The following is a 27,879-nucleotide window of genomic DNA, read 5'->3' on the forward strand; positions in this document are numbered from 1 at the left end:
GTCCATCAGAAATCAATATTGAAGATAACAAACCTCTATGGAGTTATGTTACAAAAATAGGTAAACATCAGAAGGGGGAGGGGCAATATTGCATTCAAATGCAATTTTTGTAATGCAACATACAAAGGATCATATTATAGAGTGAAAGCTCATTTGTTGAAGATTAGTGGTCATGGAATCAAAGTTTGCCCAAAGATAACCTCATCACAAATGGCTGAATCAAAGTTTGTCATAACCATCGAATCATTAATCTCCCCTTTTTTTGGTTTGACTTTCGGTTCGTTTTTATAACCTTACATGATACACGCACCCATCCTCTTACTAAAATCCATGGCCTCTAATGACAGGGGGATCATGGTACCAACCATCAAGCCACGGAGCAGAGCGGAGACTAGTCAATAGCACTCATATCATTAGGGAAAGCAAGCTCTCAAATCAAGCATCCAGTAGTCCATCTAAAATGACAGTTGTACGGACAACATCAGCAAAACAACATACTTTTTAGTTATAAAGAATAGGATGAAAGGATCTGCGGCTGAGTTTACAAATGACTTCAACAGTTTAGTTAAGGAAAATATATATGTTCGGCCTGGATGCTAAGAATTTATTGTAAATGAAATGAAAAACAGGGTAAAAAACTAAAAGTAAATGGCTACAGATTTATTACCAAAAACAAATTGCTCTTTACATTCATAAGTCCAGAAAAAATATCTGAGAGGAAAAAGGGTTAATGATGTTAATTACATATATTCCCACGACATATATAAAATAAAGGTCCTCTCGCTGCCACTGGGACTGGGCTTGGGACCCCATCATAATAATATAATAAACATAAAGTTCTCTTAAATAAGACTAGCACATTTGAGATGAGTTTTTTTCAACCAAGTCTAACAGGATAAAAACTAATGAAAAGTAAAACAATTCTGCAGAACTGAGCCCTCAAAGTTTAAACCCCTAACAAGACTTAGTCAAACAGCTAGAATATTTATCAAACACAGCAACAATATCAACAATTCCTTGCAATTCCATACCTTAGAAATGGTTATATATATATATATATATATATATATGCACACATATAGATTATGGAAGGTTGAAGCTATTATTTCAACAAAGCATAAAATACAGGTAACAATAAGATTCGAAGATTAAATAAAAGAAAATCTATCCAAACACAAGGAAAATAAGACGCAGAAATTGGATAGTGAGTTTCATTAAATTTGAAATATGATTCATTCCATCAAGCATAACACCATACCTTTGGTGGCTTGAAGGGATAATCCGGTGGGAAATGAATGTAAAGGTAACAATAAGATTCGAAGATTAAATAAAAGAAAATCTATCCAAACACAAGGAAAATAAGACGCAGAAATTGGATAGTGAGTTTCATTAAATTTGAAATATGATTCATTCCATCAAGCATAACACCATACCTTTGGTGGCTTGAAGGGATAATCCGGTGGGAAATGAATGTTCACTAAATAAACGCCTCCAGCATAAGGACTATCAGGTGGCCCCATTATAGTAGCTTGCCAATGGAACATATCTTCACCCAAGGGACCTGATATAATTTTAAATTGTAAATTGCAATTTTTGAAATATATATATATATACTTTTTATGATGAGAATACAACAAAAGGAAGTTAATAAACTCAATTTAAATGTAAATCATAAGCTAATAATAAATTCAAGGAATGTGCACAAGTTGTGATTGTTTATTTACGCTTAAGATTACCAAAACCGTCACAACTTTCCAAAACACTGTAATAAACTCATTTAATATTGATTCCTAATTGCACCACCAAAGTAGTCTCATTCTTATATTACCAAGCATACTTTAAAAAACAATTCTTTTGGGGGCTATTTGGTTTGCTATAAACAGAATGCATAATAAAATGAAACATAGAGTGAAAGGAATATCATGTATTTGAAATATTTGAAAATATTTGGATATGTAAAGTAAATGCATGGTATTGTATATTTTTATTTGATTTGAAGTAAATTGAATGCAGTGTAAACCCCAACTATGGTGGTGGCTGGTGGTGGGGATAATGGAGGTGGAGAAGGCAAGCGGTGGTGGAGGTCGATGGCAATCAATGGCAACAACAAGTAGTGACTGACATCAGTGTATTGTAGGCTATGGCATTAGGGGGGGCTGGCGGTGAAACCACAGAGTCAGCTTGTGTTGTATTTGGATATTAGCCAAAAAATGGTCATGTTTAGAATACATCAAATAAAATGCAGAGTAAACTTGGAATTCACCTTTGTCAAACCAAACACTCAAATTTCTAAAACACTTGAATATGAAATATTTTACACTCACTTTTCATCAAACCAAAGAGCCCCTTAAACACAATACTTTACACAATCCATGATAAATATGAGAATCTTCCCTTTTTGAAGGCACGTCTATCTAACTCACTTAAACTATAATTTAAGCTTGAACCCAAAAATGGCACATTCACAAATTTATTTAAGAGAATTAAGTTAAGTATTTGTCATCGGAAACATCATCATCGTCCTTAACCTTATCCTAACTATTATGAGTTCCAAAATTTTATTTCTCAGGCTCTATTGAGAGACTTTTGTGTGTTCCAGATCTAAATTTTTAGTAGGCATATTGGAATGTAAATAAGACACTATTCATAGATTTTTGCCCTTACTTTACAAGGACTTTAGGATACTACTCTAGGTATCCCATAGGCGTGAGACTCTATTGTTAATTACCCCTCTCACTGATGACACAGAACTTTCAATTAAGCCTACTCATTAGATAGGCACAAAGCTCTTAACATATGGTAGAACCAATTTTGATTTAGAATTGAAACATTACCACTTTAAACTTTAAGTGGATAGTAGAGTGAATAATAATGAAACTAATCAAGATGTCATGATTCCATGATGAGTTGTCATGAGCCCTATCTATTTAACCTAAGAAGGTAGTTGAACACACTTAACCAAATGATCCTTATCCATAGTTATAGCTTGTTTCGTCAAGGGGACCTTAACATATGGTAGAACCAATTTTGATTTAGAATTTAAGTCAACATCAACTAACATAAGGCTTTATTTCCTATATAGTACACCCTATGATTCACTACTAAAAATTTAGTAATTGAGGACCTTACAGTCTCTAACCATGAACATAATTTAACAGAGTCATGTTGCAACAAATCCACCAAATCAGAGTGCCCCGATCATAATTGTTTACATATGATACCATTAATAGTAAAACCACAAATTAGAAAATATGTGGCACATTCTTACTGATGAGAGAACATTTGAGACTGCATCATAAAGGCATTTACTCTTTGTGAGCATATGTTATTCTTGAATTTATAACTCCCAATAAACAACTACAAATGGTGGATGTATTTTTCTTAGGTTGTAATGGGTGGATTTCACTTAAATATTTCAATATTTGTATTTTTAATATTTCATATTTATTCTAGATTTACCCTCGAGATCTACATTAGGATTTAGAGGGGCATTTTGAATGATGTACTTCCCTATGTTAGATATTTTCTATCATCGCTATCATCATTGAGATATTTGAATGATTTTGTTTTGTTACTTTAACATTACCAACTCTACTTGCTTGCTAACAAAGGATTGAGTTTAAGTATTAACTTTGTAAGCTACCATACAAGTGGTGAACCTAAGAGTTTGAATTTTTTTTTAATGAATTTTCTTTGAGACACTAAAGACCTAATATGACACTAAAGAAAAGTCAGCAATTTGCGATGGATTTGCGGCAAACTTTGTGACGGAAAATTTTTTCTCTGAAATTGCGGCGGATTTACAACAAAAATTTCCGTCGTTTATTTGGTGACTGATTTGTGGCGGATTTGCAACAAAGTGTCTGCCACAATTTTTTGACGAATTTTCTGCCGCATATCCATCACAAACCTCTATCTAAACTGACATCCTAACCATTTCTTTCATCCGTTCGTTCTCGTTTTGTTCTACTGGATCGTGCCCGTCACATTCATTCAACGACGTTTCCCTGTGTCATCGTCTCCTTCGACAACATTCCTTCAATTCCTCGTCGTTCTTCGTCACACTTCCTCTTCATCCTTCATCTTTGTAGCCATCATCTGCCCTCTCACTGCAAGTTGCTCGCCTCCTTTGACAATGTTCCTTCCTATCACCTCCTTCAACGACATTCCTTCCAGTCGTCCTGTTCGAAGACATCCCTTCCTGTCGCATCCACCGCTCTCATTGGACACTTCCTTGTCGCCGTCTCCTTCCATGATATTCAACCTATAGCATATGATTGGTTCTTGCTGAAAAGATAATCTTCCTTCTATTTCATGAGTGTATATTATTCATAATTTAGGGTTAATTAGGAGATGCATGAAGATTGTTCATAGTTTAGGGCTTTTGTGAGATTGAAAAGTTTGCCTCAAATTTTAGGAAGAAATATATAAGATGGTGGTGAAACATGCAATGCTTTATGGTGTAGAATGTTGGTCATTAAAAGAGTTAAGTGATGCAAAGTTGAGGATGCTTAGGTGGATGGTGGCTTTACTCTTAGAGTCTATTGTTCATGTTAATGGTGTAATGGATGGAGATATTATTAGCAGAATTCATGTTAGATGGTTGAGAGGAATGCATCAGACTTATTGTGTGATAGAAAAATTTCCCTCAAACTTAAGAGAAAATTCTATAAGATGGTGATGAAACCTGCAATTGATATTCAACCTATAGCATATGATCGGTTCTTGCTGAAAAGATAATCTTCCCTCCATTTCATGAGTGTCTATTGTTCATAATTTAGGGTTAATTAGGAGATGCATGAAGATTTTTCATAGTTTAGGGCTTTTGTGAGATTGAAAAGTTTGCCTCTAATTTTAGGAAGAAATATATAAGATGGTGGTGAAACCTGCAATGCTTTATGGTGTAGAATGTTGGTCATTAAAAGAGTTAAGTGATGCAAAGTTGAGGATGCTTAGGTGGATGAGTGGCTTTACTCTTAGAGTCTATTGTTCATGTTAATGGTGTAATGGATTGAGATATTATTAGTATAATTCATGTTAGATGGTTGAGAGGAATGCATCAGACTTATTGTGTGATAGAAAAGTTTCCCTCAAACTTAAGAGAAAATTATATAAGATGGTGATGAGACCTGAGATGCTTTATGGTATAGAATGTTGGTCATTAAAAAAGAATCATAATAAAAGTTAAGTGATGCAGAGATGATGATGCTTAGGTGGATGAGTGACTTTACTCTTAGAGTATATTCTTCATGGTGATGGTATAATGGATAAAGATATTATTAGCAGAATTCATGTTGGATTGTTGAGAGGAATGCATTAGAACTATTGTGTGATAGAAAAGTTCCCCTCAAACTTAAGAGAAAATTAAATAAAATGGTGGTGAGACCTGCAATGCTTTATGGTGTAGAATGTTGGCCATTAAAAGAGATGCATAATAATAAGTTAAGTGTTACGGAGATGAGATGCTTAGGTTGATGAGTGGCTTTACTCTAAGAGACAGGATACAAAATAAGCATATACGTGAAAAAGTTATAGTAGCTCCAATGGAAGATAAGATTAGCAGAGTAGCTTTAGATGGCTTAGTCACATAAATGGTGACCTTCGGATGACCCGGTTGGGAAAGTAGAAGTATTAGTGTGTTGCACTAATTGACACGCACTCTTTTATTGCCAAATATATAATGTGTGTGTGATGGTGGCGCACAAATATACATGCAAAAACCTAAAATCATCACTATTGCATAATTATTTAATTTTTTTAAATTGATACAAATCTTATTGATTGGTTGTAGAAATTTATAGCCCAAGGGTGTTATGGATATTCGAAACTATAGAAGTTGTATGTATAACCGACTACTATCTGGATGCAAGACATTAACAGATGAATTTCTAAACATAGTGAATTATTTTATTCAGGAAGGCTGTCAATTACCTTTCTTTACATCAGAGGGAATGTTTCATTGTCCATATTTTAAAAACAAAAATCAAGTCTATCTCACACCATATGAGATTACTGTTAATTTATATCGCACGGGATTCATGCAAGAATATTTATATTGGACTTCACATGTTGAGTACGAGTCTCATTTTGACTCTCAATGCGGCTCGTCTATAAGTTCCAACATAGTTGAGGATGACAGAGTTATGACGTTTGAGGACTTAGTTTATGATGCAACTTGGCTACAATTTCAATAATATACAAAAAAAATCCCCAAATAAGAAGGCACAAAACTTTTATAATTTGTTACACGTTGCGCAACAACCAATTTGAAATGGGTGCACAACTCACTCAGAATTATATGTTGTTGTGAAGATTTAAAGCATAAAGACTTAATATAATGTATCCAAAGAATGATTTAATCAATTCATTGACTTACTTAAGAAGATCAACCCGGCAGATAATATAATTCCAACATATTAATATCGGATTAAAAAATTAGTTTCCAAACTTGCTTTAACAGATATTAAAATAAACTATTGTGTTAATGGATGTGTTTTGTATTATGGGGATACTTTGTTAGAGATTGCATGTTATCATTATAGCGCGCCAAGTATTAAACCAAATTCTTGGGAAAGATAAAGCAAAAGGATGTGTTATTCAGTAAATTATTATGCTTGCCCATCATTCCCAGATTGCAACGTTTATATGCATCTATGAGCTCTGCTGCATATATGAGATGGCATAAGGAACACAACTCACAAGTAGGTGTTCTAACACATCCCTCAAAAGTAGAAGCCTGAAAACACTTTGACCATACACCTCTTACCTTTGCCGCAGAACCAATGAATATAAGATTAAGTTTATATGCAGACTGTTTTACTCCATTTAGCTAGCTCATATAACTAACCCCCTCCAATCTTCCTCCATAGTTGTGTATGAATACACCCTAAATATTTCTGACACTTATCATTCCAGGCTCACACAATCTAAGGACAAAAATAGATGTGTTCTTACAACCTTTAATCAATAATTTAAATTTATTGTGAAATGAAGGAGTTGATATATATGATATCTCTACCAAACAAAACTTTATATTGAGGGCAGTGTTACTTTGGACAATTGGTGACTTTCCACCAAACAACATGCTTTCTGGTTGATGCACTGTAGACAATTTAGCTTGCCCATATTACATGAAAAATATTAAATCATCCACTTTGAAGCATAGAGGTAAAAACACTTGATTTGACTGTCACCGTATGTTCTTATCTGCAAATCATCCATTCAGAAGAAATAAGGATGTTTTCACTTAAAATAGAATAGTGACGACACAGCTTTCACCAAGTTTAAGCAATGAGGAAATATTTGAAAGAGTAAATTTTATACCCATGATAACTGATTATTCATCATTAGTTGTTTATAAGCGCACCTGGATATGGAGTTACTCACATTAGGACAAAGAAGAGCATTTTATGGTCTTTGCCATATTGAAGAATAAATATGATCAGACATAATTTGGATATGATGCATATAAATAAAAATGCTTTTGACAATGTGTTTAATACAAAGATGGACATCAAGAGCAAATCTAAAGATAACGTAAAAGCTATGATGAATTTGAAGGATATTTGCAGGAGGAAAATGTTTGGGTTGAAGAAAGGTAAAAATGGTAAACTTCTAAAGCCAAAAGCTTCATTCACCTTTATTTTAGAGCAAATGCGAACGATTTGTAAATGGGTGCATAGCTAAAGCTACTTGATGGATATGCTTCCAACCTCAGTAGATGTGTTGACATGATATCGAGAAGATTGTTTGGATTGAAAAGCCATAACTATCACATCTTCATGGAATGTTTGCTACCAATTGCGCCAATTGCTTTCAATTCTCTTCTAGTTCAATCTTAAATCCCTTGATCGAACTAAGTATCTTTTTTCAAGGACTTATACTCATCAAAACTGAATGAAGAAGCTTTACTCCATATTAATCATAGCATTCCTTTCATTCTGTGCAAGCTTCAAAAGATATTCTCTCAAAAGTTTTTTGACTCCATAGATTATCTGCCTGTGCATTTACCATATGAGACTAGAGTTGGTGGACTGATTCAATATCTGTAGATGTATCCTTTTGAGAAAAAAATTTTGTACTAACATAAAATATCAAATACTACTAACAAATTTGTAATTCATAACCATACATCATTCAGGTATTTAAATAAACTTAAGAAGACTATAAAAACAAAGTACATCCCGAAGAACTAATATGTGAATCATATTTGATATATGAGACTACTTCATTTTTCTCATAGTACTTAGACATAGAGTTACAATCAACAAGGAATATTGTATGCCGAAATTTGGATAATCTAGATGCATGTCCATCTACCAGTAACATATCAGTATTCAAAGGATGTGGCAAGGTAGTAAGAGCTTGTATTGTGCGTTATTTGATAGATAAGAAGATGAAAGTTGTCATGTCGTACACAATGCTCAATTGTGCTGAAGTTGAGTCATATTACAAGTAAGTTTAAGTTAAGATTCCGTATATTTTGTAGACTTATATATAGAGACCCTAAGTTCAAAACTTTTGCAAAAAGTTCGTTAATGGTCTGACTACAACATCACTATTAAAGTAGGAAAAGAAAGTAGAATTTGAATTTCAAATTCGTTCAAAGAAATGGTATACATTTTGATAAGTCAATTCAACCATATATATAATTAATTAAAATGATAATAACATAAATATATTTTCTACACCAATCAGGTCAATAATGAAGCCAAAGATTTGCAAGAGCAAGGACTATTGAATCTAGCATCGGGACCTATAAGAGCAATAAAATGTTGACCAATTTTTATTATCAACGGTTACATATTTCAAACCAAAGCTTGGTGTGAAGGTCAGAAAACAGAAAACTATAGTGCATGTGCGAAAGAGAATAATCACACAGCAATGATTGTGTATTATGGGGCCTTACAGGAAATACTACATTGATTTGATCCAATGCAAAATAGAAGGGTGCATCCACTTTATGGTATTACAGAAATAAAGGAAGGTAGAAAATATAGAAAATACGATCCATTTGTCTTTGCTAGTCAGGCTACCCAAGTCTTATTTACTAACTTTCGAGATAGACTGCACGGTAAGCAAGATTGGCTTATAGCTATCAATACTAAACCTAGGGGGATTATTGAGAATACAACATCAATACCAGCAGTACATTAAGAAGAGTATATGTCAAACTTTAAAGAGCCTGTTAATGATGTAGATAATCAAATTGAAGCTAATGAAACTGAGTTGCAGTTAAAGGAGGTAATCTTACATGTTAGCATACATATAGTAATTCTTTTTTTTACATGTTAGCATACACACAATAGTTCCTTTTTTTTACATATTAGCATAGCAATAGTTACTACTTATTTCCTGCATTTTTATAAATATACAAATTGTAGTTAATTATTTCATTTATTTTTTGCAGATGTCTTCTAAAGGTGATGAGCTCCATAGGTCATCGATCACAAATATTTTCAGGCACTGAAAGAATACCAGTGGACAATCTAATAGGGGTCGAGGTACTGACGGGACCTCATATTCACAGCCTGCCACTAATACCCAGCCTAGACCCCCTTTACATATATCTTCTGCAGAGAGTCCTCCGTTTTACCCCACAGACCCCCGCTTTCCATTACCATATCCTACGTAGACGGCTCCCTTTTACTTGTACTACCCCCCACCATCTTCTCTAAGATTCCCTGCTACTTATCCCTATCCACCATACATTTCGCATACATACAATAGTTCCTTTTTTATATATGTTAGTATAACATGTGATATGTAACAAGTTAAGCCATTCTATTTTATTTTAAACCCATGCATGTGAATGCAACTACTTGAGATGTTTAAGGGTCTAACGTAATAGTTGTTCGCATGAATGCATTGTCTTTAGAAAATGCCTATAGCTTTGCATGTTATGCTCATTATTGCTCACATTTTGTTCTCTTCGCAATGAAGATTGTGACAATATAATCAACTTTAATGACCTTAGCACAATAAATGATAATAGAGATTTTATTTTTATCGGCCTAATAATAATATGATTTTAAAAAATCGTTTGAGGTGCACGCCTCAAAGCTTAAGCCTTACTAGTGCCGGTGAAGCTTACGTCTATTTTAAATGAGGCGTACACCTCGAGATGTTTTGAGGCAATGCCTCATTCTGGTTAAATTTATAATTTGTGTGTGTGTGTGTGTGTGTGTGTATATATATATATATATTACAAAGAGAAGGAACCAATTAGTTATAAAATGGATGAACAAGATTGAATGGTTGTGTTATGTTTAATAAAAATTTGAAAAATAAATACCTCAAATTATAATTACAAATAGTGATGATGAAATAAATCCTTAGATTGTTGATGATATATTATTCAATGATGAATGGATAATAGCAAAAAATGGTGAGGTTTAAAGTTGAAGATGGAGGAACTTTTTTAATAATGAGGAAGATGGAGGTTTAAACTTTAAAGTTTATGATTTTTTTTTCGAGGCTTACGCTTCAATCCGCCTCGAGGCTTACGCCTCAACTCGCTAGGCAAAACGTTTTAATTACCAATTTCACCTTTTTAAACCTTGATTAGTAAACTCGAAGTTAGAGAGGCTTTAAAAAAAATTATTGTTGAGCATAATGATATTCCAATAAAGGTGTGAATATACTTTGAAGATGAAGGAATTTCTTGGTTTACAAAACATTTCAATATTATTTTGAAGACTAAAAAAATGTCAAATAAGTGGAGGAGTGCATTGATCTCTATTTTTAAGAATAAAGGTGATGCACAAGAGCAATTTGACCAAGTATTTTTCTATTTCAATAGTATTATATCAACGATCAGCCTTAAGTCCATATATTTTTTGCTTTAGTCATGGATTTTACATTTGCAAGATGATGTAACCTAGTGTATGCTTTTTGCTGATGATATTCTTGTTGCTTATAAGAGTAGATAGGGAGTTGAAAGTAAACTTAAATTATGGAGGTCAACAATAGAGTCCAAAGGTTTTTGTTTGAGTGGATCTAAAACCAATTATATTGAATATAATTTTAGTAGTAATAGATCTAGTGGAGATATTGGGACTTTGGGCGATCAAATCATTAATAAGAGTACACATTTTAGATATCTCAGGCCTATTGTTCAAAGTGATGGCGAAATAGAAGGAAATATTATTAGTAGAATTCAAGTTGGATGATTAAAGTGGAGGAATGCATCAGGCTTGCTGTGCGATAGAAAATTACTCCATAAACTTAATGAAAAGTTCTACAAGATGGTGGTGAGACCTGTAGTGTTTTATGGCACAAAATGTTGGCCATTAAAAGAGAAGCATAAAATTAAGTTTACGTGTTGCAGGGATGAGGATGCTTAGGTGGATGAGTTATTTTACTCTTAGAGACAGAATACGAAACAAGCATATACATGAAAACTTGGAGTAAATCCGATAGCATAAAAAGAGTCACCTTAGATGGTTTGATCACATAAAACGTCGGCATCTCGATGACCCGATTAGGAGAGTTAATGTATTAGATTTGGCTTATGTTAAGAAAGGTAGAAGTAGACCTAAAAAGACTTGGTTAGAAAATATTAGAGATTACATTTCTTTATTAGATTTAAATGAGAATTTGACTCTTAACATGACAATGGAGAAAAGGGATTTATGTAACCAACCCCACATAGTAGGATAAAGGCTTGATGTTGTTGTTTGTATAAACTGACTGATAAGTATTATTATCACCCTCATTTATTTTACTAAGTCTAACTTATATATCTTCTAAACACTTTCTTTATAATTCAAATTGCTCACTTATTTCAACGAATATCTCCCCAATTAGAGCTATATTATCTGCAAAAAAAAACATTACCAATAAATCTTAAGCAAAAATTGACATCATGAACCGGACAATCAGAGATGTAGCCACTAGTTATGAATATTAATAAGCATAATTTGTATTATCAATAGAATAAACCCATCCTCATCGAAATTGATTCTCAAGAAGTAATTTGATCAACTTCATTCTAAGTTAGCCATGCCAACAACATAAATAAGTGATCAGATAATTCAGATCCAAAATCAGTTATAACTTGCTGCAAGAAAACTGTTCTAATCCTTTGATTTGTGGTATTATGTAGTCATGCACAAAATGAAGTCATTGCTACTTTTCTGCACTAGTTGCTCCGCAAGTGCACTGTCTATGGTCGTCAATCCATGGAGGACATCCACGTGCGGTCAAGAGCCTTCAACAAAAATCAACTTTTGCATCCCTGGTTTTTTTAAACCAAGGCAAAAGAAAATAAAAAATGGATCCACTGGGGACATCTTCGTAGTGCAGCAAAAAGTTCCAATAGCCCTATTAGATGGACTTACCAGTGAAGATCATCTCTAAGAAACAAGAAAAGGCAGAAAGGAGCTTTAAAAGCTAAATGCAAACACAAGCTAATACAAGCAAATCACAAGGAAAAACAATTTCCATATCCATGTAAGTCGGATTATGCAGCAGTCATATAAGCATATCTATATAGCAAATGGACTAAAGCCAATAATACCTGCACTGCAGGAGGTTGGAGGGTCCTTCTGTAGGTCCTTGAGTTCCTTCACAATCCTCTTTGATGCCATTTTAAGCTTCTACAACACCTAAAAATACAAAAAACTTCAATTGAACCTGCAGATCGAAACCTTCATGAACTAGCCAATGAAGCATAGATACGAAAACCATAACCTGGACACAACATGGACACGGTGACCAACATAGACGAGGTGAAATGGATATGACATGGAAACAATGACATAACAAAACTGTTAAAAGAAGGACAACAAAAAATTAACTTCAAACTCCCTTCCACTAATAATGTGTAACTTTCAAACCCTTTTATAACTCCCTGGCTCTTAATTTACAAGTCCATTCCTTCAAATTTTGTAACACTCAAACTCTTTTGTAAGGCACTATCTACAAACCCATCTGCCTTCCAAAATTTACCTCGGAACTTAGTTCGTTAAAACTCCCTCGCCGAATAAGAAGAGCGAGCAGAGGCCGGGGCCGAATTTTCGGAGCCCACAAAGTTCAAATTCTTTTGCAACTCCCCACCCTTTATTTGTAACCCACTTCAAGTTTTGTTAACACAAACTCTTTGAAAATACATGATTCTTGATTTGTCACTTCTCCAATAATTACATAGTTGAAATAATCATAGATTATTAAAATTACTATATTTTGTCTTGGATCAACAATTTCATAAGACTTATTCATTTTTACAGCAAGCATGTTAAATATTAATATATAATTTTATTTGTATCATTCAAATATAGCCTTTTTTGTAGTATTGAATCTCAACATAATTCTATAAATAGAAGGTCAGGAGATGAGTTTGACAGATTCTAACACATTTTGTATGGCTCAAGTCAAATGGTTTTGTACTTGACAGCAATTTGGCGCAAATCCTAGATTTTCTCTCTAGGCTCTCTTTCTCTCTCCTTTTCTTGATCGTTATCCCTTCTTACTTGTAAGGCTCTAGTGTCAACCACTAATAAGTTTATTCATTTTCAATGAAAGATGATGGAAGTTAAAGCTTAAAGCAAGCAATCCAAGATTACATTGACTCAACGAATTAGACAAGATCCATTTTGATACACACTTGGTTTGGAACAACCAAGAATATTAGTCGAGTTGTTTAAACTCATCAACGGTCACATAAATGTATAAGAATACATTCGTGAATCAATTACTTCGCCATTTTATCAACACAGCTAGGAATTTGTATGGAACTTAAGACAACTTCCCATGAACCAATGGAGTCAACCAAGGAATTCCTGGAGTAAGTTAGCTGAGAAGCTACAATAACAAAACCAACATCACCACCACCAGCAATATGAAAATTGTGATTTTCTCCCTGAGAGGAGAAGCCAAATGTGAGGAATTTTGATGCAAGAAAAAGTGGAAAGTGGTCGCAACCTCAACAGCACCTACTATTACACCCTTTGAGAGCTCCTTTAGAAGAAATGATGGATATTCACTATAAATACTATTTGCAATGAGGGTCAATGCTTACACTCGAGACAAAATCAAATTATTATGTTTTTGATAAATAACAAGGTCATGACACCAAAGATTGTCAACATCTTCGTAAGGTCTTGTTGAAGCTCTCCAACTTAACGATTTTCTCTTTTAAAACTATTACTTTATTATCAACTTGATGAGCACATAATTAAACAGCCATAAAATCCTATCAAGTCCACTCACCTCGTGCAATGGCCATTCCAAGGGAAGCCTTCTTCTAGGAAAAGCTTTGGTTTAAATTTCTTCAATTTAATTCTTTAAAGATTTAGGTTTTGTTTGGGACAACTTTCTTAGTGCTTTGTAAAACAACTTTTTAGTAAAGAAACAAATTTTAATTTAAAATTTTTGTGCTAAAAAACTACTTTAGAAACAGTAATAAAGTCATCCCAAACGAAGCCTTGATCTCTTTAAGCTTCTTATAAACTTCATAGTTTGATCTTTGTGGCTTCTCAAAAGTTTAAAAAAAAATCTTCTTTCAAGGAGTCACTTGACTTTCATTGTACCTAGATGAAGACTGTTTATTAGAACCATGCCAAGTTGATCTAATGCAGGACTAATATGTTTTAGATGAATGCGATAAGAACTTGCATGATTTTGATAAGAACAAATAACAATTAAGACTATTAGCCACTAAATGATAATAAAAAAATGTAAGATGGGTAGCCACGCTTAGGCCAAATCACATGCTAAGTACTTGAATCATAAAAACAATTTAGAATTTCAACAATATACGAATTAAGTAGTTATTCAACAAAAATCTCTAACCTAACATTGAGATAAGCAACATATAAAGTAAACTCAAATCCTACGTTTACTAAGCGGAGGCAGAGAGCGAAGCACGAGACCTTGCAATTAAATCACCACCTACAAGGTTAGCGTATTAGAAAGATAAATGAAGAGGGAAGAAGTTCACCCTTGTCGAGGTCCGGAAACAATTTACCAATGATTGTTGGCAGGCTGTTCTTCGACAGCTTCGAAAAGTGTGAAGATGATGTGCTCCATGTATTCTTCGATGGAGTTGTCGGTTTACGAGTTGAAGTTGAAGGTGGAGTGAAGAATGTTGACATTCCCTTGCTCGTCGTAAGCGAATCTGTAATCAAATTCAGGATCGGTCATTCATTGGCTTTGAGGTGTTGAGGTGTTGGCGACGATCGTTGTTGCTTTCCTTGAAGACTCCTATTGAGAGGGAGGAGTTTATCTTGTAAGTTCAAGAGGGAGAGAGGGAGTGATATGGCCGGCCAAGGGTGGGGGTGAGGAGAAAAGATTAGGTTCAGATTTTAGGAGAAGAAGATGGAGGGAAAGTCAAGCAATTGCTTTCCTAATTAATGCTTTTAATTTGGGAAAGGATGAGGGTGTAATTAGGAAGGGGTGGGGCGGCTAAGGGAGAGGGAGAGGAGGTTTGAATTATTTCCAAGAGTGGAGATTGACTTGAGGAAATAAATCCAAGGGGAAATTATATGGGGGCCAGCAGCATAGGAGGACTAGGAAGGAATTTATGGAAGCAATTAATGCTTCCTTGAGTTAGGGAATTAAATTTGGGAAGAGATATTTTATCCCAATTTAATTTAAAACTCAAATAGGAAGGGATTTGGAAACTTCCCTAAAATAGGATTGGTATTTTAGATAACTTTTCAAATTCAAATAGATTTGAATTTGTAAAGTAATTGAGTTGCCTAAAATATTAAAACCCAATTATGAAAGAGGTAATTGCAAGCATTGATGACGAGAAAACCCAAAAGGGGGAGGGGCGGTTGGCTTGGGGTTCGGTTGGGTAAAGGCCGGCGGGTGGGGTGGGCATTTGGGTAAGTGGGTGGGGATTTGGGTAAGTGGGCCGATGGTTGTGTGGGGAGGAGTGTGGTTGTTTGAGGTGGTGGTGGGATGAGCCAACGAGTGGGAAGGTGGTGAGGATCGGTGGCTTAAAAGGGAGGGGTATATGGGTCGGCGGGTTAGGGTGGAGAACGGCAGGAAGAAAAGATACGAGGAACGAGCCGTGAGCCTGAACTTTTCCAAGGCTGGCAGGTGATACGATTCCCTCTCCAAGGGTTCTCTCTCCCAAATGTTCCAAACTCTCTCAAGAACTCACAATGTAGAAAATTTTATTATTCAATCATTAACCATGAAAAGAGAACATAAGGGCTATATATAACCTTATACAATAGACTCAAAAATAAAAGACGACGATGCCCTTCGGGCTTACACATGACCACCCTTAAATAAGGGATAAAAAAGGGGAAAACAAATAACGCAACTACAAACATAAATAAATAAAAGACAAATACATAATACAACTTAAATATACATCAACTCGATCATGGCCGTAGATCGACGGCACATCTTTAATAGACTTTTCAAGCTCCGATATCCCCATCATGATCATACCGAGTTTGAGAGAAGATGACATCATTGAGATTGCACGCAATTGAGGTTAATTCAATCTTTTCCTAAGTCAGGTCCAAGTCAATGTCAGCCTGAGCCCACATGAAATCCCCAACCCATTTAAAAACCAAACTATTCTCCTCATCAACCAAAGACTGGTTGAGTTACAAATAGAATGATTTAAAGGTTTCATTCCCTTGTTCTTTGGGCCACTAACAATTAGCTTAGTTCTCTTCCCAGTACCAACTTCATCTATTATGATTCAAGTGGATCGGATAGACATAGGCCTTTTGAGAAATTTACATGTACACAACTTTTTAGGAAGACAAGTGGTGAGAGATAATGAAGGAATGGTCCCAATAACTAATGTTTTTGTAGTTAGAGGAATAAAAGTAGAGATTGAACCAATAGCAAGGTTGGCCTCAATGCTCGATGAACAAAATAAAAATTGTTTAGTATATTCTTTTTTAAGTTTTGGAATTTATGTCTTGCTATTTCTTACAATAGAGCTGATTCTTGTTATTATCCTTGACAATCCTAAAGTTACCCAACAAGAATTCCCACTTCATTCAAGAATTGAGAAACTTCAATATTGTCAAGGATAATAACATGAATCGGCTAACTTCAATATTGTCAAGGATAATAACGTGAATCGGCTCAATAGTAAGAAATAAAAAAGATATAAATTAGAAATCTTAAGAGAAGAATATATTAAACAGAGATAAGAATGCTCGCAACTAACCTGGGAAAGTAGTTCTCATAAAAAGAAAACCATAGCAAAGAAATTGAAGCAAGGGAAGAACGAGAAAACCCAGAAGGAAATGAATTCATAAAGCTAGTACTAAAGCCCTAAAGGCTATTTAAATAAATAGTTTAAAAACTTGAATAAGTGATCACATCCGTGATGTGATTCACCTGGCATCTTATGTATCAAATCTAGAAGTTAGATTTTTATTTTTATTTTCCAATAATATTTAATAAAACAAGAAGCTCAAATAACGCCAAATAAGTTAACATCTCAAATTATCAAATCCGACTTCATCTTGAAGGCCAAATTCAACTCAATGGATGACCTCATTCCAGAGACCAACCCAACATTAAGGCAGACCCCATGATACAATAGTTCGCATTTATGCAAATATTGATACACTCAAAATTTTTATTTTATTAAAAACAAATACAAAAAAAAAGCTATTTTATGGAAACCAACTCAACATAAGCATAGGAAAGAAAAGACATTAAAGAAAATGACAGGTTTCATTCAATCTCACATAAGTTGTTTTTTGCAAGATAACAAACAAACTTAGGGATAACTTGAAGAAATCAGCATCCTTCTAAAATCTTCTTTAGATACTCCTGCACCCAAAAATAAAAATAAAAATAAAAAACATGAGGCAAAATCAAGATCGATCACTCCTGAAATTGATCCACAATGAATTTGGTAGTGGAGAATGAACTAGCCCCAGCTAGAAATTAATTGGGTATTGACAATTCAATGAACTTAAAAGTGTAAATGACTTCATTCTTTCATCCTTGTACTTCATTGCAACTTCATCTGACATCATAGATGAGTGTTTTGTTAATGCATCAAGCTTTCTTCCAAAAGATAAAGCTGACTTCTTTCAACGTCAACAAAAACCCTAAGCATCTATACTGAAATTCAAGGAGAAGACCTTAGCCAGAAAAATCCTCAACCTTCCTAGCCAAAAATAAATAAATAAATAAACTCCTCTTGAAGTTACTGGAGCAAAAAGATGAATTTATGGACTTCTTTCTATAAAGGCTTAAGACATCTTCTCGCAATTGGTGATGATTTCAACAAATTATGCTACTATAACAATCTTTCTATCTTTTCCTCTACTTCCATGGTCTCAAGCACAAGAATTCCAACACCAACTTCTTTAGAGACATCCAAGTTCTCTTTTACTAAAAGAGCTTGAACTTTCTAGATGGAATCCTTCACAGAAACTGGTTTCACTTCAATGCCCACCTCTTGATCTGTACATAAAAGCTGGCTCATAATGAATTCAAAGATAATAATGCCATATTCAATTAAATGAATCTCAGCCTCCTTTTATTCACCCCCAGCAACAGACATATCATTCTCAACAGCATCTTTCACAAAAATAATCTTGAAATTTGTTGCCTCGAGCGGAGGATGTCTTGAAGAAGTCACAGGATTAGCTGAAGTCGCAAGATCCACAGCCTCCTAACTCTTCTCACTGGGTTCAATCTTTATTTTCTTTGGATGCAATTACGAATGTAACATCCCTTCCATGTAAGCCATTTTTTTGAAGAACCTTTTCCTTCTTGCACTTTTTTAGAAGATAAAAAACAAGTTCTCAATTTAAATGATTGCCGAGTTTTAGGTCATCAAAGCACTTCATCTTAGCTAAGAAGAGTAGGAAAGTACAGATAAAGGCAAAGAGAAAATAAATAACAAAGAAAAGAACCTTAAAGTAATCTTTGGGTCGATATTTACAAGCTTTTTCATAATGCTACCGTGTGCAAGAAAAAAAGGTAGTTAAATCTATGTAATCAATCACAATTCATGTATCAACCATCAAAAAAAGGTTTTAAAATTTAAATTCTCTTGTTTTATGGTCACTTGAAAGAGACAAGATAATTAAGGAACTAATATACACCCAAAGTCTCCTTAGTCAGGTTGCCAAAGGGCAAATCCAATTTAACAAGTCACTAGCATTGAAACAATTCGAGACATTCAAAAGACTACTTGGCACATCTAATTAATATTCAACCTATAAACTCGACACAAGAACAATGCTAAACATTTACACAGATTTAAAGAACAAGTCATCAACATCAAAATTTCCACTTAACTCCAAGATTACTTCAATTTGACCATAGAAGTCGCCCAAACTATTCATCGAGGTCAGAATGAAGTCATGAAAGACTTCATCAAAAAATAAAATCTTCTCCACAAAGATCAACTTAGAGCTCATCAAGAGTTGTTAATGTAGTTAGAAAACAAAAAGTGAGTTAGACGTATTTATGTACCAGCAAACACTTTAAGCTTTATTATGAAATTTTAACAATATTACTCAAATTTAGCATTTTAGATCACATTAAACTTCAACCTAAGCCTATAAATAAATGGTCAGGTATGAGCCTAACACGTCATGCTTGACTCTGGTCGCATAAATTTGTACTCTGACAGCAATCTAGTACAAATCTCATAGCTTACCACCCAATTTTATCTTTCTCTATCCTATGTCCTCACTTGATCTTTATACATCCTTATTAGTAAAATTCAGTTGTCATCCACAGATGTTATAGGATCCAAGAACAGCATCCAGCATCAATCAAACAAAACCGATAAATGCACAAGATAATATACAAATATGGAACTAGACTAATAAATTCAAATCACCCAACAAATCCAAAATAACGAGGAAATTGGATCGCATCCAATCTAATCGAGAAAATAGCTGGTGGTACGCTAAAAAAGCCTCATAGTTTCACTAAGGCAAACAGTGAACGAAGATAGATCAACAAAACCATTGCATCGTTCAAAAAAAATCGAAGCATTAGAAATCGATTAGGAGATGATGAAGCAGCAAACCCTAGATCGTTGAGATTGAAGTCGCAAACCAAAGATAGTGGAGGATCGACTCCCACCCACTAGTAAACCGAAAGAAGGTGGAAGATTGAAGCGACGCACCTCACTTCGTACGGTGTTAGAAAAAACCAGAAAAGCTGGCGGCCAAGTGGATCCCGCGTTGATAAAAGTGCAGCAGTGCAGGCAGTTTTGCGCAAATCCACTGCGCCCGCCACCGCCGATTCGGCGAGCAACGTCGCTTAAATAGTGCACCGATAAGAGTTAATTACGATACTACCACTTATAAGTTACAGCTGGTGGAAACACCGGGAAAATTTTAGGCCAGCAGTGTTCAATAGTTCAAAAAACAACTCTTCCTAGCTAAAAGGCACTTACTTTATTCTCATCAATTTTTTTTATAACTAAGAATTGTAATAATTTTAACTCCTTTCAATTTGAGAGGATTTTAGTGGAATGGAACATCTCTACTATCTCTCCTACTACATCTATTATTGATAGTCTAATAATTATAAAGTTATTTATTATTGACAAACTACTACAATCTTTTTTATCTGTAATTTATGCAGAACACTCAATCTCAGATAACTTCTTTTTAGTTCAGTCTTAAGTAGATTGCTAATGATAATATTAAGCATTGGTTCTTTTTTGACAACTTTTATTTTAATAGATTTTGGGATAAGAACTCTGGAGATAATTGATCGCCAACAATAAATTTTATGATTTTAACACTATAATAACATAAGATTAAAAGACCTATCTTCAATGGGGAATTGGGGATGTCCTATTCTTGGTATAACAATAGGATTAATTTATATTATTATAAAGCTTAATAGGATTTTGGTTAATCAAGGCTAAATTGACTTATTTTCTTTAGTTTATAATGTTTGTGCTCTAAAGTGCTCTAGTAACTCTTCTTATTGATTCATGCTACTACTAGTACACATAATCACATATCCCTCCTAAAAAGGTTTTGGTCATTTTATGACAGGTTCAATGACATTTTGAAAAGAGCTTGGTCCATTCATATCTAAGGGGATCCCAATTTTATCCTATATCAAAAATTGAAGGTTGGTAAGTCTCTTAAAAGCTCAAAAATGATATTCTTCCAACCACATGTCTTACACTATCTCAAAATTAAAGAAAGAACAATAATCAAATAATTGACTTAAATCTACAAGAACTTTTCCTTAATCTCAAAACTAAAGGTCTTAATAAGAAACTTACTAATGCCTACTCCCATTAGATGTTTGGATCACCCAAAGAACCAAAGCTAAATAGCTCTCTTGAGAGGAAGATGACCTATATTTTTATTTGAAAAAAAATCAAGGGGAGGAAAAATTACAACTTCACCTTGACATTTCTAATGCTGTTATACTTCATTTTAAAGATATCTTTAATTCTAATGGACGTTCTAATGACATCTCATTTGACTTCTTATGGATGATTATATTTATCCTCACCTCTTATTTGATTTGGTGGTATTTATCTTTAATAAAAAAATAAAGAAGTTGATTTTATTGGCTACTAAGAACTTACCTCTTACGCATGAGGGCTTCACCTCTGAATTCTATGTTAATTCTTTGGAAGTTATGGGAACAAAAGTTTATGCAATGCTTTAAAAATTATTGCATACAAAAATTTATTTAAAAATGTGAAGGTCATAGGTCTTGTTCTAATTCCAAAAGCTCGCTTGCACATTCTTTAAGTACAAGCCCATTTCTCTTTGTAATACATTTTGCAAAATCATTGTAAAGATTCTTGCCACCAAATTCAAATTGATAATACATTCTATTATGCAATCTAATTAGGGGAGCATTATCAATAACATAATTTCCACAAATAAATTTATTCTTGCTAACACAATTCTTTCTGAATTTTAAAGCAACAGTGTTCATAATTTTTTTTGTGCTAAATGGGATGTCAAAAAGGTATTTGACATTTTTAGTAAAGAAATTCTCCATTCTTTTTTTTGGGACATTTAGGCCATTTAAGGCAAACTCACACACACAACGCATACACATGGACTCGAACCTTGGACCTCTTAGTTGGAAGCCTAAGCTCTCAACCAATAGGCCAAGGGGAGTTGTGTGCAAATTCTCCATTCTAAATTGAGACAAAGAGGCTCTCCCAATTTTAAGTGCACTTTGGATCTATGACGAGATCGTCTCTATCTCCATATCAATTATGCATTATTATGGATATATAATCTAGCTAATCTATTTGAATAAAAAATTGCCAAAGGAGACTATGCTGGGGTATCTCTTGATAATCTTTACCTTCCTCACATACTTTGTTCAAATGATCTTTTGATTTTTGGGGAATGCATTTTCGAAATAATATTTCATGTATGAATGACATTCTTCATATATTTGGAAATTACACTAGCATGCATCTTAATCATGTTAAAAGTTCCACCTTCTTCTCCCCTGAGGTCTCAAATGCTATTAAATTTCAACTTTTATCACAATATTCCATTGTATAAGCCTAAATTTATTTACTTAAGGGTTCTTGTTTCCTCAAGAAGCTCCACCTAACTAGTTTATAGCCTTTACTTCATAAAATTTTTCACCATGGAAACATCAACACTAATAAGCTTCACTTAGTGTCTTCAGACAAAATTTCCAAGCCTAAGAATAATGGTTGAGTGGGGCTTCCTTCAGTTATAGTATTAACACATTCTTCCATGTGTTCTCTTATTTGGAGATTTCTTAACTTTATAACCCTTCTTACCAATTGGTGGAAAACTCAATATCACACCTTATATAAAAGATCTTTTGTACACAAACCTCCACTTTTTAGAAAGATCGTGGTAAAATTACATCTAGAATAAGAACCAAATTTGCTTATGTCATTAGTAAAGACTATACCATCAATCAATTTTGGATCCTAATGTTCAATGGGAAATCTCTTACAGAGCATTTTGATCATGACCACTTAGTGTGCTATTTTTTAATGACATGGATTCTCACTACTATTATATCTCTTCTATTAATAAGTTTATAACTAAAATTCCTCTCATGTTTGATTGAAAGGACTCTCTAATTTGGAATGACATTTCTAACCTTATATTAACGACTTCCTTTTGGACTATCACAACAATTTGATTATTGTGGAAATGCATTATTATATTTGGCACAAACATTTTGACACAATATATTCTACCCTTTCTTGCTCTACATTATGAATAAGTTACAAAAATGTTGATGTGTTGTATGCCCAAAACATTCAAGTTCAAAGGCTATGTAATTTCTCCTTAGATGAATTGAAGGCCAAGAATCACGTATTTTTTTAATTCCATTAATACATGTTAAACCTCTACTTAGTTGGTTAACATAAACCTCATGTTTTCTAATTAGACCCAATATTTTGCAACACTACAGGAAAATCGTCCAATACCGACAAAAATTTTCAACGTAATTGTCCAATTACTGGCGGGTTTTAAAATTTCCGACGGTGAAACCCCGGTGAAAAAAACCGCATAGGATATTGAAATCGAAGGCCATTTGGGCAAATACTGGCGGAATTTCTGCGGCTTAAGACATTGGAATTTTGTTACTTAAAACCGGCAATAGGGCCGCCGGTAAGTGCGTCGTAGATAGGACATTCAAGCAACATTTCCCAGAATTTTCAGCGGTTAACCCACCGGTATAACCGCCGCTTAATACCGGCAGGCAGATTGTCGGTTTAATTGCCGGCGGTCAAATAACTGTCGGAAATTCCTATAGTGAAAGTCCTCTCTGACACTCATGAAATGAATTCTATTGATGGTGCCATCGAAAGTTTTTATTATTTGCAAGAGAATATTTGGAAATAACTTAGCTAGCTCCATTTCAATTATCTAAAAAGTTTCCCTGACTATTGCAGCAAAGATAAGAGGTTGGAAAATTTATAATGTCTTACAAGATGTTAAATTTTTGGTACTATTTAGTTATATGCCAATCTCTTATGCTTATGCTTTTGGAGTTTTGGGGATTTAACAACTATGAGCTAACCACAAATCTCCTCTTTATTTTGTTGGTGCCTTTTATTAGACAATGATGAGTTATTGTACTCCACACAATTAATTATTTTGATCATTTGTACTATCAACTTCTACATGATGCTGAAAATGCTTAGACATGAACTCCCCTTTAACCTTACACTTCAATTTCATCTTTTGTTCTCATAGGTTTTATTGTTCTTATTGAGGGCTTTTTTGAATCTTTATTCTTCTTTTGTACACATTTCTCTTTCTTGACTATCTACAATTTGCATTACAATTATACATTTGGGTGCCTCTGTAATTTAAGTTTTGAAAAAGTATGTGAGGATATAATAAAAAGGTTTTTAAAGGACTACCACGCAACAATACCTAATCGATTACAGATGAGGTCTACCAGCCGTTAGATCTATCTCCAAGTCAGCGATCCGCGAGGGGTTCCACAACAAACGGCAGAGGTTCTCCGATGGGGAGGCCATCCTGCTGCCCTAATTCGTCTATTGCTTGCATGTTCTTGCGTTCTTCGGCAGCCGTAATTTCCTTTCGAGTTTAATTTCAAAATATCATTTTTTTATTAGCGAGCGAGGAGCAGCAGGGGATAAAGATGAAGGCTGCTGTGGAAGACGGGAAGGAGATAGAATTGATTAGGAAGAAGAGGTTGCAAGAAGTGAAGATGGTGAACGAGGAACAAGTCGGGGATCTGAAGAATGATTTGAAAGAAGAAGAGGTGAAGGAAGAGATAGAGGACGAGGATGGAGATGCTGATGAGGCGTTGGAGGGAGATGATGTTGATGAAGACGATGAGGAGGAGGAGGAGGATAGCGATGTGGAGGAGGTGCCAGCGCCGAGGGTCGGGAGCGCGCCTGTGTACACGGTGGATTCTGATGATGATGATGAGGAAGAAGAAGAAGAGGAGGAGAACGGGGGTGATGGGGATGATGGAGATGGAGATGGAGATGATGACGATGAGGAGGAAGATGATGGCGGTGATGATGATGATGATGGCGGAGAGGAAGATGATGAGGAGGTAAATATTTTACTTCTTTTTTTTTTCTAGCAAGAAGGATCTCTAGGGTTTTTCAGATCTGTTAGCTTTCAAGCAACGTTTTTTTTTTTTTTTAATTTAATGAGGGAGATTACTGTTTTCAATTATAAATGACAGCGGTGAGATTTTTTTTTTTTTTTTGCATATATAATTCTCTACGTCTTTAACATATATAAAAAAATATCAATATCATCAATTTTTTTAAAAAATGAAATACACATTTTTATGCTCATATCTTTTTTAAAGTAAAATAATAAATATTAGATAAAATTATATATAAAAAAAGAGGCCATGAGGCCAAAAAAAAAACTTGAGAAGGCAAATCTAGCCATACTCTGTTTCAAAGTCAAATACAATATAAAAAGGAATAGATTTGGATGAGGATCTACTAATACTTAAAATCTTCACATGAACTATTTTTTTTTTTTTTGCCCATATTAGGCCATCTGCCAATATTGGTTGAGTAGAAAACCACTAATGGAGCATTGTTATTTAATATTGTAAAACTAGGAGGACTAGTGAGCTGACTAGGTCATGCTGAGAGAGTTGATGTTGAAGAGCACGTAAAGCAACTAGTCATGACTAGATTGAAGCCTTTCTTGAGCCTTCGTACCCTCATAAGAAATGGTGATATATATTGTGTCTTGAATATATGGATGGGAAGAAGAAAGGAGAACTAACTTCTAGGGAGAAATTAATATTTGAAGAATAATCACAACATTAAAGGGAAAATTTTATATTTCCGGTGGATTTTCCGGCCTAATACCGGTCGTCGTTAAAATCGGCGAATATTTTCCACCTAAAACTCTATCAATAAAGGAACCATTTTCAGTGTTCCATCTCTTTCCTCCGCCAATTCATGCGACACGACCTCTAAAAATATGGTTCACGTGAAATGCAATTGCAGACTGTCCCTCGATCCTGGTCATTTCCATTCATTGTTCACCAATGAATTTGACTTTGATAGATAGTGGTAGTCAAAAAAATCGTAGTTGACGGAAGACGGTGGTCGGAGGGACTTTAGTCGGCGAGAGACGGAGGACGGAGGAATGAACGATGATAATTTTTTTACGGAGGCCCGAAAATGATGGTCGAGCAGAGGTGCAACTGCGGTGGCCTGGTGGCGAGGGTTCACCATTGGTGGTGCCAGGGTGGAGCTCCAGAATACTTCAAGCCTCAAAGCTCTCTTGAGTCTCTAGCCTAGGTTCGAAGCCTCCAAAATTCCAAGCCCCCTCACATGTAGAAGAGGGAGTCTATTTATAGATTTTTTAGAGTGGCATGCTCCGTAAATATGAAAAAGTTCAAGGGCAAATTCAAAGTGCTCCATTGAATGACCCATATCGATTCTTAAATCATAGAATGTTCATGTTGTATTTAAGTGCCTTAATGATGTCAAAATTTAGCGATCTTGAGCTCGTTCAATTTATCTTATTAAGCTGCTATATTCGACTACAACGTGCCATATTAAGAGATCATTCGATCATCCAATTAATGCTTTGAATCTTTCAAATATATTTTGGTCATTTGATTTGGGCTCATTTAGGATCATATTGGACCGATTTGATGTCGTTGAGTTCATCTTACTGAGACATTCAATTTGATTATAAATTTGCAAATTTAGAGTTCGAATGATCCCAAATTTAATTTAAAAAAATTTTAATTTAAATATGCCTCAAAATTCATGTTCGTTCAAGATTTTTTTGTGACTTATCAAATAAAAATATAGAGCTGCTATTTGGGTTGTTGAATTACTTTACTCTTTCTCGACTCCTTATACTATGTGGTTTCTGCAATTATGTGAATTCATACTAGCTTATATTAGCATGCAACGATTATTTGGTGAGACTTTTCTTCATATTTTTTTAGCACTTTCCCCTATTAAAAAGACCTTTAGGCCTTTAAAAAAATCCTTTATTTTTAAATCTAAAAATAACTATATATTGAGAATTATGGGTGCAAACGAGTGGAGTCGAGCTCGAGTGGTAGGGTGTTCGAGTAGAGCTTGACAGTCAAATACCGAGCTTGAGCTCGAGCTCAAACTCGAGTCGTGCTCAAAAGTCGAGCTCGAGCTCGAGTCGACAGAGGAAAAAAAGCTCATTGAGCTGCTTGAGCAATATTTTGAGCTCAGTTCGTCTATTGAACTTCTGTCCACCTCGTCCCCAGCGTCTGCCTCGTTGTCAGCTTGCATCGTCGAGCTTCCATCAGTCGAGTCTCAGTTCATGTCCGTCAAGCTTGCGTTGTCGACCATCCGAGTTCGTCGAGCTTGTGTCGTCGACCGTCTACATTCATCGAGCTTCTATTCGAGTTCGTCGAGCTTGTTTCATCGACCATCTTCATCCGTCGAGCTTCCATCTGCATCTGTTGTTGCCAGCTTGCGTCGTCACAAGCTTTTCCCACGCACGATTTCATTTTCCCGTGCCCAATCGCATTTCCTCGTTGCCTATTTCATACGCGAGACGCTCGACGAGCTCACGAGTCGAGCTGTGGGTTGTTAGAGTTCGAGCTTGATAAGCTGTCGAGCTTGAAATTGTGTTTGAGCTCGATAAACTCAACTCGTCGAGCTTGTTACCGAGTCAGGCTCGAGTTAGCTCGCGAGCCAGCTTGACTCGGTTATTAATTATTAATTTAAGTCCAATCAAATAAATTAATGAATTAAATTATAAAATAAAAAATGATTATCATATTTTTATATATAATTAAAAATGATTCAAACTCGAAATTTCTATCTTAATTTTTCACATAAATTAAAATTATAATAATAAGTATAAGTATTAAAGTATTCTAATAAGCCGATAATAACAAGTAAATTTTGTATCATAATAATAAGCATAAATATTTAAAATAAAAAAAATATATAAAAACTTTTGCTAA

General features: G+C 34.6%; 2 protein-coding genes across 4 annotated transcripts in view; one reads left to right on the top strand and one right to left on the bottom strand.

Annotated features, from left to right (window-relative positions):
* LOC110104561 (ubiquitin-conjugating enzyme E2 8-like) overlaps positions 1–20,240 on the bottom strand; it is a 54,739-nt gene extending 34,499 nt beyond the window's left edge. The window contains exons 1-3 of one of the 3 annotated variants that reach the window (XM_020833718.2): positions 20,087–20,240; positions 12,521–12,608; positions 1,434–1,561 (exon numbers count right to left, since the gene is read on the bottom strand). In XM_020833718.2, coding sequence (XP_020689377.1) covers positions 1,434–1,561; positions 12,521–12,590 — 198 coding nt within the window. In that variant the 5' untranslated portion in view covers positions 12,591–12,608; positions 20,087–20,240. Of the gene's footprint in view, positions 1–1,433; positions 1,562–12,520; positions 12,609–19,987 lie in introns of all 3 variants that reach the window. The other 2 variants (XM_020833719.2, XM_028695541.1) reach the window with 2 other exon arrangements.
* Positions 20,241–24,567: 4,327 nt separating this feature from the next.
* On the top strand, positions 24,568–27,503 carry LOC114579823 (protein SHQ1 homolog). The gene is made up of 2 exons (XM_028695546.1): positions 24,568–24,949; positions 27,172–27,503. Exons 1-2 carry the CDS (start codon positions 24,568–24,570, stop codon positions 27,501–27,503), a joined length of 714 nt encoding a protein of 237 aa, XP_028551379.1.
* Positions 27,504–27,879: the final 376 nt, after the last annotated feature.

This window comes from Dendrobium catenatum, unplaced genomic scaffold, assembly GCF_001605985.2.
Source record: "Dendrobium catenatum unplaced genomic scaffold, ASM160598v2 fragScaff_scaffold_655, whole genome shotgun sequence".
Classification (NCBI taxonomy): Eukaryota; Viridiplantae; Streptophyta; class Magnoliopsida; order Asparagales; family Orchidaceae; genus Dendrobium; species Dendrobium catenatum.